The 12,863-nt window shown below is 44.7% G+C and overlaps 1 protein-coding gene across 1 annotated transcript; it reads left to right on the top strand.

Moving 5' to 3' along the window:
- Positions 1 to 3,418: 3,418 nt before the first annotated feature.
- T265_10423 (hypothetical protein) lies at positions 3,419 to 7,243 on the top strand (the record flags this gene model as incomplete). Its single annotated transcript, XM_009176791.1, has 2 exons — positions 3,419 to 4,087; positions 6,624 to 7,243. The coding sequence occupies 2 exons, from the start codon at positions 3,419 to 3,421 to the stop codon at positions 7,137 to 7,139; spliced, it is 1,185 nt and encodes a 394-aa protein (XP_009175055.1).
- Positions 7,244 to 12,863: the final 5,620 nt, after the last annotated feature.

The raw sequence follows: 12,863 nt of genomic DNA on the forward strand, positions 1-12,863 counted from the left end.
CTGTTACGAAATTTGTGGAGCTGCTTTGTAGGATTTGCTTGGATTTGAGTAACAGTCAATGAATACCTAGGAAAGTTTGCGAACACGAGTTCAAGAAGAAGATGTATATTCAGTTTTTGTAAACAAGATGCATATGAGAGTTTTGCTTCCCTGTCCAAGATTCTGTAACTGTTCAGTTGGTGTATTCCAATGAACAACTCCGCAGTGAAGAACTTCTTCCCCCCATTTGGTGCCGTGACCAGGATAAGGATAAAGATCCCGTGGCCACAACCCTTAGAGAATGGGGATGTTCGGACCCTCCTGGAGGACTTTGAGGAGGTTGTGGAGGCTGCTGGTCCGGATACCGACCGGGGTAAGTTGGCAGCGCTGAAGACCCTCTTGAGAGGCCGGGCGAAGGCGCACCTGGGTGCGGCCAGAAGAGGCCTTCGGAAGACGGACTGGGCAGTCGCGAAACCTCAAGTGGTTGATTCCAAAACCACATTTTTCTTATCGTTGTCTGCTGAGAGAACTGAAGCCGTCTCTGTAAGTAAAATCCCATCAAACTGAGGAACGCTGTCGGCCACTTACTGTTTTGTCAGAAACCTGTGTGTGTGTGGTAAAATCTACCCGGATGTTTTGATCCTTAAGTCCATCTTCAGGCGTTGTTCGGGTTTTATCTTTGCACCAATAGGTCCTGGGAGAGTGGTAACGAATCGAAGGACTTGGATCAGGAGGCTTTTATGACAACTTGGTTTTGTATACTCATGATAATCTTTAACATCAGCTGGTGGTCCTCACCACTTTTTCTGCAATAAGCACCCGTTTCGTAAGTTTCAAACCAATCTTGACGTTAGCTGACCGCGAAAGCTGATCGGTTCCTTTAATCTATTCAACACTATATTCTATGATTTGTCCACGGTGAGTGAGTTATCTATTTGCACTCACCTCCGAACGCAACGAGACACTTTCAATTCAGTTACCAATAGTTCTAGAATGTGTAAAGTAGGCTACGCGTTCAGCAAGATGTGTGGATTCACAATCCTTTCCTGAGGTGCGAAAGCATAATGAAGCCACCCGAGGATCGCAACTGGAATTCTGGAGTTCGCTTGTCACCTGACTGCCACTTAAGACTTTAGTGAAGGTGATGAAAATCAACTTGCTTACGTCTTCAAGCGATATTGAAAGCAAACTACTCACAAGGTTGCTGAAAACTCTTGGAGAGCCCATGACCGGTTTCGCCCTTCTTGGGGCTCATCATTCGAAAGGCGTATTTGTGTGGATGGACCCACACGCACTCACAAATCCGCTGGAACGCTTAGTCTGTCAGCACACTCAGCTGGATGCTCACTCACTTCTGAGCCCGGATGCCAATCGAGCATAGCTCGAACGAATTGATCTCTCGAACATTGTACCAACTGAAAAATAACGCAGCCTGTGTGCGGCACATTCAGCGGAAGAACATCATAAACGAGAGTTTCACTTGAGTCTCCCGTTGGAACCCAACTGACTAGCAAATGATTGTATTTGTCGTTTAAAGTCTAGTATAATATTACACTTCCCTCAGCATCACATCAAGGAACTCTTCTCAACGTGGTAGTCGATCGCATGGTGGTAACGGTTACTGATGTTGTCACCGCTAGAAGAAAAATGTCGAATAAGAACAAGTTTACATTGTCTATAGGTCGGCAAGAAAGCGTACTGGTGAACAACAAGGTATCAGTTTCCGCGCTTTGAGGAAGTTTGCCAGGTCACGTCTGCATTGGGAAGTTTTGGCCTATCAGGAAGGCCAGAGTCCTGGAAGCAACCACTGAGTGCCTGAAATCTATCGAGACTCTTAGCTCGGCTAGATGTTGATCAGACAGACAATGCTCCCTCAGTATGCAGCGCCTCACAGCCTTGTATCAAACCCAGACAGCGCGAGTCGGCGTTGATCAAGGTCAGACAACGCCCCCGCAATATTCAGCGCGTTGCAGCCTCGTACCAAGGCCAGACCGCGTGCATCAGCATGGGGCCAAGTTCAGACAGTGTTCCTCCAATAAATGCCTTGGCAACGTTGTACTTTCGCACTCGCATGCACTCACCCTCTCGCACTCGCTTGTTCGGAATATGGTTATTGTGTTCCCTTCTGTGAGTCCTTGTTCCGGCATTAAGCACTGGAGCGGATCAGCAGCAGATACAGTAGATCGGCGAATCAGCTGATAAAACAGGGCCTCCTCCAAATGTATCGCTCGCTTTGTTCACTGAAAGGCATGGTGTCTCATAAGGACCACAAAGTGGCCCATGTCGCATTCAGCTCAATATCGTTAATCAAACGCCGATTTGTAACCTACACGAGCTCTCCAACCACACAATGGCGGTTTCCCCTCGAATAGTGACCAAGAGTTTTTCAGGCTGGGTGAAGTGATCAATCATCAGTGAACACGCACAAACTACGTTTATTCTGGTACATCTCCTAAAAGCATTTTTGCTGGCCACACCTTTTGTTAGAACCGCCTTAAAGCAAGGGTTTCCAAAGATTACTTTTTTTTACGTACAATGGAATTTGTGAGCGACCAGCATCTCCACAAAATTTCAAACAGAATTTATATTGGCTTTAATTTCATCTTGGATTCAAAGGTAGCAGCCATCATACGCGGTTATTCTTGCCGTTGCGGCAAAAACTGCCACTTTCGAGAATCTACCTCATGGGAAATAGATACAGTAAGCTAATTCTGTGCCAGCTACGTGTATGTGTCTCAAGCAGTATCCCCTTCTCTCCAGATTTCCAGTTGAAGATGGTAGTTCGGCTGATTTACAGCGCTAGTCAAATGGAATGGAGCCACTTGCGCATGAATTCCCAGTAGGCGTCAACTCAGGTGGGCAGGATGTATCTCAGTAACAAGTTAGAGTGCTAAACTATGAATCGTTTGGCTACTCGGATCAGAACTGTTTCTGGAATCGACATTAAACCTCATCGATTTTCATCAGTGAAGTTCCACAGAGTCATCGTGGAAAAAAGGGAGGACTGTTGCACGCCTTAGCCTCAGAGAGATGATGAATATGCTGGACGGTTTTTGTCAGTGTTCTGTGTCAATCGTCCCACCTTGGAAAAATTGATGGATTTTGTCTCAACAGTGATTCACTCCACGAATAGCCTCCGTCTTCTGTAGAATTCCTCAACGTGAATTGGGTTCGCTTTGACCTTGACTTTAGTGCGATCCCCTCCCTAGGTTTGAAATTGAGTCAAACAACATGCGTGAATCAGAGTCACCATGTATTTGCTCCCAAGAACACATCAGCTTTGTTAAAGAACAGTTATTAATCCGTGGCCATCTGTAATAATTCACGATGCTTTCCTGTCCACTCCTAATTTTATTGAGTAGTGCATTCGTAGCATGCGGGTGTTCCACCGGCTCATGAACCAATAGCATGTGCGTGTAGCAGAAGTTCACACTTTGGAATGGCGCTCGCCATTCGTTCGTGTGGCATGCTTCGATGGAGAACACGCGTTTTGTCGGCCACTATAGCCTGTTTGGTTTTTCTACTTGGCTGGAGCTATTACTACGGTTCTTTCAAAGAACGGTTTGTGCCACGCCGAATAGCTACTCACTCCACATCACACGATTGCTTGAGGCGTTTTGGTGTTTTTAGCGTGAACTACAACTTCACTGTCTCACCGGAAGAGCATGGCTTTCCGATTGGCTTCAGTCTTCTTGTGTACACCCAGCCTGAACGAGCCGTACGTTTGTTGGCTGCCATTTACCGGCCGCAAAATGTCTACTGTGTGCACGTAGATAAGAAATCTCCTGAAGACGTTACACAGGCATTGTTAAACTACGCGACTTGTTTTGATTCCAACCTATTTTTTGTCCCGAACGAGCAACGAATCGCTGTACACTGGGGTAGTGTGTCCGTCCTCGAAGCCGAACTCATATGTGCGCGACTGCTACTCAATCGGACTGAGGAATGGAAATACTGGATAAATCTGACGGGACAGGAGTTCCCCTTGCGAACCAATTGGGAACTCGTCAGAGCATTAAAGCTGATGAACAACACGAATTTGGTGGCAGCAACTTACAAGGGCAGGAATCTTTGGCGATTTCCGCCAAAAAATCTGTTCCCGCATAAAGTGAGTGAAAAGAATGCTTCAGTAGAATTTTTATACATCACTTAGAGCGCTCAACCATACATTTATTGTTTTATACTCTTTAACACATCTAAGGGCATTCTTTGTTGTTAATTCATCATCCCGGATAGCAACTACCGGTGTAACGGTGACACTACTGATGGAGGGGCATGCTAGTAGTATGTCTCCTCGGGAATCCTCTTTGCGTCTCTTGAAAAGTGAGATCTATTACGGAATTTGTGGAGTCGCTTTGTAGCATTTGCTAGGATTTGAGCAACAGTCAATCAATACCCAGGAAAATTCAGAAAGACGCTTCCAAGGAGAAGATGCATATTCAGTTTTAGTAAAGAAGATGCATATGAGAGTTTCGCTTCCCTGTCTGTAACTATTCACTTTGCGTTTTCTCGTAATTAACTCCGTGGCGAAGGCCTTCCTGTCACCGGTAGACAACTGAATGTATTTTGCAAATTTCGAAAAATGTTGATTCAATAAGAACATAAAGTTGACTGGGAGGCAACTCGAGGACCGCGTCTACATACTTGGCCCCAACTAGGGCAAAACAGCTTGTGGGCTCTCGAAGAGTTTCAGCAATCTTAATAGTTGTTTCCTTAACAGCTCGTTGTTAGTCGCATAGACTTCATTTGGCTAATTTTGTTCGAAATAATTTGAGGGGGTACTAGATATACACGATGCACACGAAAACGCCAACACCCTTGGACCAGAGATGAACCCTCAACTTCTTGCTTCGAGGAAGGGTGGTCTACCAGCTGAGCCCCATTGACCACTGACTCGATTCATGCACTGTCAGACTACCTAAGAGACACAATGACGTGTATCTGCAAGCACCAGGAATTAGCTTTTCGCTGCTCAGCGTACAAAGGTTGCGTTGTTTGGGATAAGAACCGCCCCCCCAATACGCCACCATCTTGATCGGCGGGATTCGGCAGAATCGCCGATTCCCTGATCCTCCACAGCGTTTGCTACTGTCTCCTGTTTTCATCTCGTTCACCGAAGCTAAGGAGGTGTTACTCGGTTTGCCAGGTCCAAGGTCGTTGAGTGTTGTGGACCACAGTTTTCTTAATGCATTCTTACTACCATGAACCCAAGTCTGGATAGCCGCTTGATAGCTTAATGCGTTTAGTCAAACCAGAAAGCCAATGAGCGTGCGAATCAGCTGAACTATCGAACACTGACGCGTACAGGCGTGTCATGTGCAGTCACGAGTCCAGATACGTTTGGAGCTGGTTCTCCTATTAGTGCTGGTTTTAGTACACACCCCGACACTTCTGGGCAATAAAAATCATATTAATTCATTAGTAAGTAAGTAATTGTGATTCAATCATTGACGCACAACGTACGCAGTTTTTATTGTGCATGCAGTGGCGAGGGACATTGTCGGTCCTAATTTCGCGTTTGTTGGTGTTCTAGACACTTGACTAGCAAGTCTCTGTGGTAAACACAAGCCTTCTTCCGTATTTCTGAGTGAAACTCAGGGAGAACATCGCCAAGCTTCGATAAAACATTTCGGCTAACAATTGTTCTAACTTTCACCCCAAAAACGTTCAACAACAAATTGAAAAAGTAGAATTGTGTGTCAATCATCCAGTGGTACCAACTTAGTGCTGGGTTGGAAGTGACCGCTGTTAGCTGGATAACTTCCCGTTTCCCGCGTCGACTGGATTTTGTTTTTCGGAGGCTGCCGGTGCAACAAGATTGAATTCAAAAACTACTCTTTACAACCTGTGATAGTTTAAGCTAGCTTATTTTGAAGCATGAGATGTATTGTATCCTTTTTGAGGGACGATTCCCTCTGAAGGATTCCATTTGGAAATCTTGGTTGGCCCCTCCAAGGATTGGAAATTCTATGGAAGTCTGCGGGGATATGCTTGCTATAGACTCTCTAGAGTAATAGTAAAAACCAGGTTATCTCCTCAAAATTAATAAGTGGACCATCGATCAATAAACCTAGCATTCTAATTCCCCTTTAAAAATGGTCAAAACGTACTCTTCCCGAAAAATAATGCCAATTTGTTAAAATGACCGTTAACTTTTAGACCGGAGCTGTCTCTTCCCATATGAACTTCAGAAAAGTCTGTTAACCAAGGCACTAAATCCACGTCACCATTAGCTAGTTTCGTTCTTATCAGCTCGGGAATTGTGCACATACAGAACGCTGGTCAGCAGCGGCTCAATAACTACGAAATATGGGGTATTAATCGACGCTGAACCGCGCGACGCTTTAGACGGTTGCAGGCATGTACGCGCTAAAGTCGCACGAAGCCAATTCCCCTCACTTCACTAATAACAAAGATACTACTACAGCGGTTGAACTTTCCAGGATTACTGGCATGGATTTTGAAGACTTCTTGCCGTATTCAGGCATGCGAGTGCTGAGTTTGGTCTATGCATGTATGGCTGTTTGTGGAAATCTAAAATGCCAGTCGTGTTTCAGTAACTCACATCATGTTCTCTCTAAATGAACCACTTGTCAGTGTCACAGCAGGCCCTCGTTTGATTCCAACTTCTCGTTTTTTTACAGATTACTTGGTACAAGGGACCAGTACACCTAGCAGTCAGAAGGGAGTTCGTCAACTTCATGCTGAGTGACTCAAGAGCGATTGCACTGCTGGAATCCTTGAAAAAATACGAGTCTGAAAAGGGAAGTGGTATTCATGCAGAGGAGACATATTTTGCTACACTTAATCACAACCCACACTTTTTCCCTGTCCCAGGAGCGTTCCTGGGATTACACGAATACAATGTGACGGAGGGAGTGACGCGATACAAAGTGTGGCAAGACAGTGGGATTGCTTGCGGTAGTGGACACTGGGTTAGAACGGTCTGTATTCTTGGTGTGGATGACCTACCCGGTCTATCCAAGAGTCCTCACTTTTTTGCCAATAAATTCCTGCCCAATGTTGAACCAGAGGCTTACGAGATACTTGAGCGCTGGTTAGCCGAAAAAGTTTCGTTCGAGACAACGCATCGCGCGCTGCATTCGTCATTTAATACCAGTGTCTACGCGAATTTAGAAATGACTTGGAATCACTTGTAGTAAAATGTCCTATTCAGTATCAATGTTACGACTACACACTCAAATTTTGGATTGTATAAGCTACCAATCTAAATTAGCCAATCATTCATTTGAACAAATAAAACCTGTAGACTGATGGATGCGTTCTTTCGTATTTTGGGAAGTCAGCTTACTTCAGGAGACCCGAAATTTATTAGAAGTTCAGGGACCACTAGACACAAGTCAAGGATACATGGTTTTAGTTGACCATATATGATCGCTTTGGACACATATAAGCATGCATGTGGTTTCAGGTCACAAATTAGAGTAGGAGATTAAACTTCGCAGTATTGGTAGCTGTGGCATGGTGAAAATTACATCAGATGGAGACCAGAGAGGAGTTCGATAAATTTCTCAGTGCGAATTCGTTTCCATTTCCAGTTTTGATCATAGTTGATTAACAAAATCCGCATTCGCACCATACAGAGAGACAGACAGACAGACAGACAGCCAGACAGACAGACAGACAGACAGACAGACAGACAGACAGACAGACAGACAGACAGACAGACAGACAGACAGACAGACAGACAGACAGACAGACAGACAGACAGACAGACAGACAGACAGACAGACAGACAGACAGACAGACAGACAGACAGACAGACAGACAGACAGACAGACAGACAGACAGACAGACAGACAGACAGACAGACAGACAGACAGACAGACAGACAGACAGACAGACAGACAGACAGACAGACAGACAGACAGACAGACAGACAGACAGACAGACAGACAGACAGACAGACAGACAGACAGACAGACAGACAGACAGACAGACAGACAGACAGACAGACAGACAGACAGACAGACAGACAGACAGACAGACAGACAGACAGACAGACAGACAGACAGACAGACAGACAGACAGACAGACAGACAGACAGACAGACAGACAGACAGACAGACAGACAGACAGACAGACAGACAGACAGACAGACAGACAGACAGACAGACAGACAGACAGACAGACAGACAGACAGACAGACAGACAGACAGACAGACAGACAGACAGACAGACAGACAGACAGACAGACAGACAGACAGACAGACAGACAGACAGACAGACAGACAGACAGACAGACAGACAGACAGACAGACAGACAGACAGACAGACAGACAGACAGACAGACAGACAGACAGACAGACAGACAGACGGACAGACAGACAGAGGACATGCGTGCACGCTTTCGCACGGCAACGTGTCCACCCTGGCAGTGTACTCAGTTTGACCATCACTCATATCTGAAATCAGTCTCTGATCATTTGGGCTAGACTACATTTCATTGATTAATGTGAATGTTATTTCTGCCATGCAGGCTTAGTAAGTTTGAAGATAACCTAGGCGTCGGATTCAAACTGCTTGGTGGCTGTGTTGTTACATGTATTGAGAATGTGAACATTGTTCATCTGGAATTGTCCAGGTTTGGGGCACCCAATCCGCGCTTCGTGCTGGTAGGCACAACCACCGACAGAGGTTGTCGCTTAAGCTGTTGATACCCCAAACGTAGAGCCCTACAACTTTGAAAGAGATCATCCTTTCTCGTCCCAGCTCGAATCCTACGGTGACCGATTCTAAGAAATTAGGCGGAAGCGTCTTGGGGATTACAATGGCCTTTCACCAAAGGGAACAACAGCTGGTAGCAGGCGAAACCATGGTGTTGGCTACTGGTCAACATTGCCTGATAGATGGCCCTAATCGAATCCCTACCATGCCTATAAACAAACACGCACACTTTATAAACTGGAGCTGAAATCCTGAAAGCTAAAAGTTTATTGTCAAAAATTCATCACAATTAATCAGTTCCTTGAACAGTCAACTTCCTTAGACAGTTAAGTCAGGCTGTTAAACTCGCTGAAGCTTTAAAAAACCTGTCTTCCTTCTAACATAACCAGTTCTATCGATTCGGTTGAATTAAAACGACTTTGTTATCTCAAACTGTTCACTACGCTACTCGACGAACACCCAAAGTTTGTCCCTCCTGCACGAATTCGCCAGAATGTGTGCAAAGTGGAGCTGCAATGAAACTGATCGGCCTTTCTGTTCATCCTTGAATCTGGAGCAGTGATGAGGCTAATCGAATTCGAGTATTACAAGACCAGCCGCACTGAGTCATAATTGGACCAGTGGTTGAAAGGCATGGGACTGCTTATGCAACAGGTTTGTCACCATTACTGGTTACGAATTCGTTGGGGTTACAACGCTCCACTATGCACTTGGCAGATGAATGAATCTAAGCAAATCGAAGCTGAACCATAACGCGCCACGACAGCATTTGTGATCTAATCTGTGTAGCTTGACGATCGAATGGATGAATTTCCTGACTTCGTGAACCAAACTCTTAATAAATTATAGTTAGGGATATGAAAGCCTAGCATGGATGAAGCCGAGGTTTTTTCGTTCCTCAAGGTGAGATTTCACATGGGAAGGATTTCCGTCGACTGAAGTGTCTTTTTAAAAAGGGCTACCCTTTGTCGGCTTTTTTCTCTACCATAGTTGCTTCGGGGGAGTCGGCGAAAATGGTAACTCCCAAACCCATGCGTCATACAGTTAGGCCTCTAATTCTAGAATGCTACTCTGTGTATGCCCATACATTAGTTATACCTGTAACAAGCAAAGAGTTCATTGTAATTAGTATTCGTAATATCCTGTGATAAGCTGAGTTGATGGTCACATCCAAGTAGGTACATATTCGTGGCGTTCATTGGGGGCCAGATTAAGCGACTGTCAATTAAATACCTGTAGATTCAAAGCTCAAGTGGGTGGTTGCATTCTATTAGATTATACTGATATTTGTATCCCCTCCTAATGTACACATTGTGAGAGAATGAAATCAAGAGCTTTCCATAGAAGATGGATGCGTTCTACAGAAGGATCTATTAGCCTGTGCCGGGGAAAGAGGTCGACACTTGGAGCCCTGTTTGATGTCTAGTCAGACCTTAAAATTGTAGATTAACGCTAATTCTGATGTTGTAAATCGAAATAAATATCGTTGGTTTTAATGGGATACACGACTGAGTTTCTCGCTCATGCAGATACTCGACAGCTCAGCATTTGCTGGCTTTACAACAAAAATTCCCCCACAGCTGTTTGTGCAATCTCTGAGTCATCCAAGTATATTTGTTTGAAGGGAAACACTGATCACGTGTTTGCTGAAAATAGTTCGATTGCTCACTACCAGTTTCACTCCTGTTCTGGCTTATCAGGAAGGCGTGGCGATAAACTGGAATTTAGTTGTCTCCCGTTATCTTCAGTATGGTTCGCGAATTAGTGTACTTTTTCACTTTTGAGAAATCTGGTGTCTATGATGCTGACGGAAATTCAAGGTCGGCCTTTCCTTGATTGGCCAAAACAAGGCCGGAACCAATCATGGTCCAAGAGTTTCAAACAGAATAGAGACAACAATTGATTTTTTGCCAAGTCTACCTTTTTCAGTTATCTGACTATACATCTATTCTATGACGATCTACGTTTCTATTTTATGCAACTTTGTATAAATACAGCAAGCATCAAGAAATGTCCTACTCTTGCTGTAAATGTTCACAGGAAGTTTAGGCACTTAAAAGCGTCGTTTACTTCTTTTCAGTATAGTCTAGTATTGACATATTGGAGAGGGCATGGACTTGAATATATTCAGTAAATAGCTACGATACTGGTATTGGGCCCGCCCTTTTTTTAAAGCCGATCCATTTTCTGACAATAACTTGTTTATTACGGTGGACATGAGCACGTACATAATGATAGGAGTAATTGACCGTTGGAGAAAAAATCGTTCAGCTGTAGCACCCTTTCGAAGCCCAACTGCCATGCCACCAGAAGGAAGGAAGGGATACTGCCAGGTCGCCCAAGCCTAGACAGGGGAAGTCGAGAGGCAGAGGTCGGGCTCGAACTCCGTACCTTCTGATCTTACCACACAACATCAGAACTAGTGATTTGTTGTAGACAACCAGAAAAAAATTTCGAACGTGATCGAACTACAATGCGGTTTCTTCCGAATGAACTAGAAATAACAAACGGCCGATTTCGCCGTTCTCTGGACTCATCAAGTGGGCACAGTCGAACGCTTTCCCTTCATTAAATCTGATGTTTAATTTGCGCATCAAACCTCAAGCAATATGAGAAGTACACTCAGTTGCAGATATCTTGAAACTTGAATATTCCTCAAACTTGATGGGCTCCAAGCGGAAAAATCGGCTATGGAGCTTCAAGTTGGCCGCAGACTTATGAGTAGTGTGTCCTAGGTGATATGTTTCACGTCATGCAAACCTGAAAGATGAGGGGCCCCCTTTGAAAAATATCATAAAGAAGGGATTCAACTGAGTTCCTCTAGTCACATATGTACTTTAGACGGGTGGTGAACTGATACATGAGAACTTCATGGTCAAAACTCGAAGCTAAATGGGTCTCTGAGTTTCATTTGGAGAGGGAATTCAGTAGACTGAGGTAGCGTAATTGGCTTCAGCGCCGTTTTAGATAATAGAGTGATGGTTGACGCAAACATGTCACAATCGTCTCTGTTGTTTAGAATGCATGTCCCGTGGGAAACTTTTGAGCGCCCAGGCAGAACGCTTGAGTTGAGTCCATTTGATAATCCGTTTTTGGAAGTGCTTGAAATTGGCCGTATCGATTTAAAATTTTACCGGTCACGCATTTAGTTCCTGCGCTTTCAGACACCATCGCCATCACTGGCACTAGGACGCCATTTATTTGAACTAGGGCTTGAAAGCCACACATGAGACCAGGGATAAGGAGTGGAAAGTAGATGGAGGTGTAGGGGCCTAATTCAAAAAGCCTTATCAGGTCAAGCGGAACAATTAAAACAAAGGGACCTAAATCTTTGGACAGCATTAAAACAAACACTTCTGGACATCCTGTCAAATAAAATGTCATCACTGACACTGATTCAGTGTCATTTGTGGACCTTACTTGACATGAGCTCAGCACACAATGACAGGCGAACTTAAGCTAGTCAGTTGCGCTAGGAGTTGTCAGCATGCTCGCCATAGGGGTCGGTTGCGTACCATGTCCTGCAGAGTTTCTAACGATATACAAGCAGGGTCACGTGAGGTCCAGACACGATCCAGCACTCAGTTTGACAGTGACCGCTTTCGTTTCACGCTGCGGTGTCATGACCCGTTTAACACGAACCTTTCGCCTGGAACGAAAAACAATGCTTTTTGTAGACATTAGTTGGACACGGGTTATACGCGATCCGTATTCTTTACCAAGTAAGTCCTACACACCACTTCGTTGCGCAGTCGCTTCAGCCAGCAACGGGGACATCAGTGATAGGAGGTTTGACAATTACCACCTCTGTAGAACTGTATTGCAAGGTTTCAAAATAACCTGAATTCAGTAACCAATTAGTCTCCTCACATTTGCACAAGCCTTTCTATGACACGCTCCCTTTCTGACTGCTTTCGAAGCCGTCAGACTGAGCTAGAGTCATCGTGAGCTATGGTAATCTTACTCGTTCAGCCCCTTTCTTAGCATGCCAAGCAAGCCACTATAAGGATTCCACACGATATGGTTCAACTACTTAGGAAGTAGCAATTTAGGCAGTTTAGCCGAAAATCCCCCCAGATTTATGGTCACAATGGACCCATATTAACACTTGTCCTACGATTCAATCGTTTTACGCCTTAAATCAAGAGGTGAAGTCCATAAAACCTAGGGACGGAAACAGGTCTAAAGAACTCTTT

The sequence above is a fragment of the Opisthorchis viverrini genome (assembly GCF_000715545.1).
Source record: "Opisthorchis viverrini unplaced genomic scaffold opera_v5_369, whole genome shotgun sequence".
Lineage (NCBI taxonomy): Eukaryota > Metazoa > Platyhelminthes > Trematoda > Opisthorchiida > Opisthorchiidae > Opisthorchis > Opisthorchis viverrini.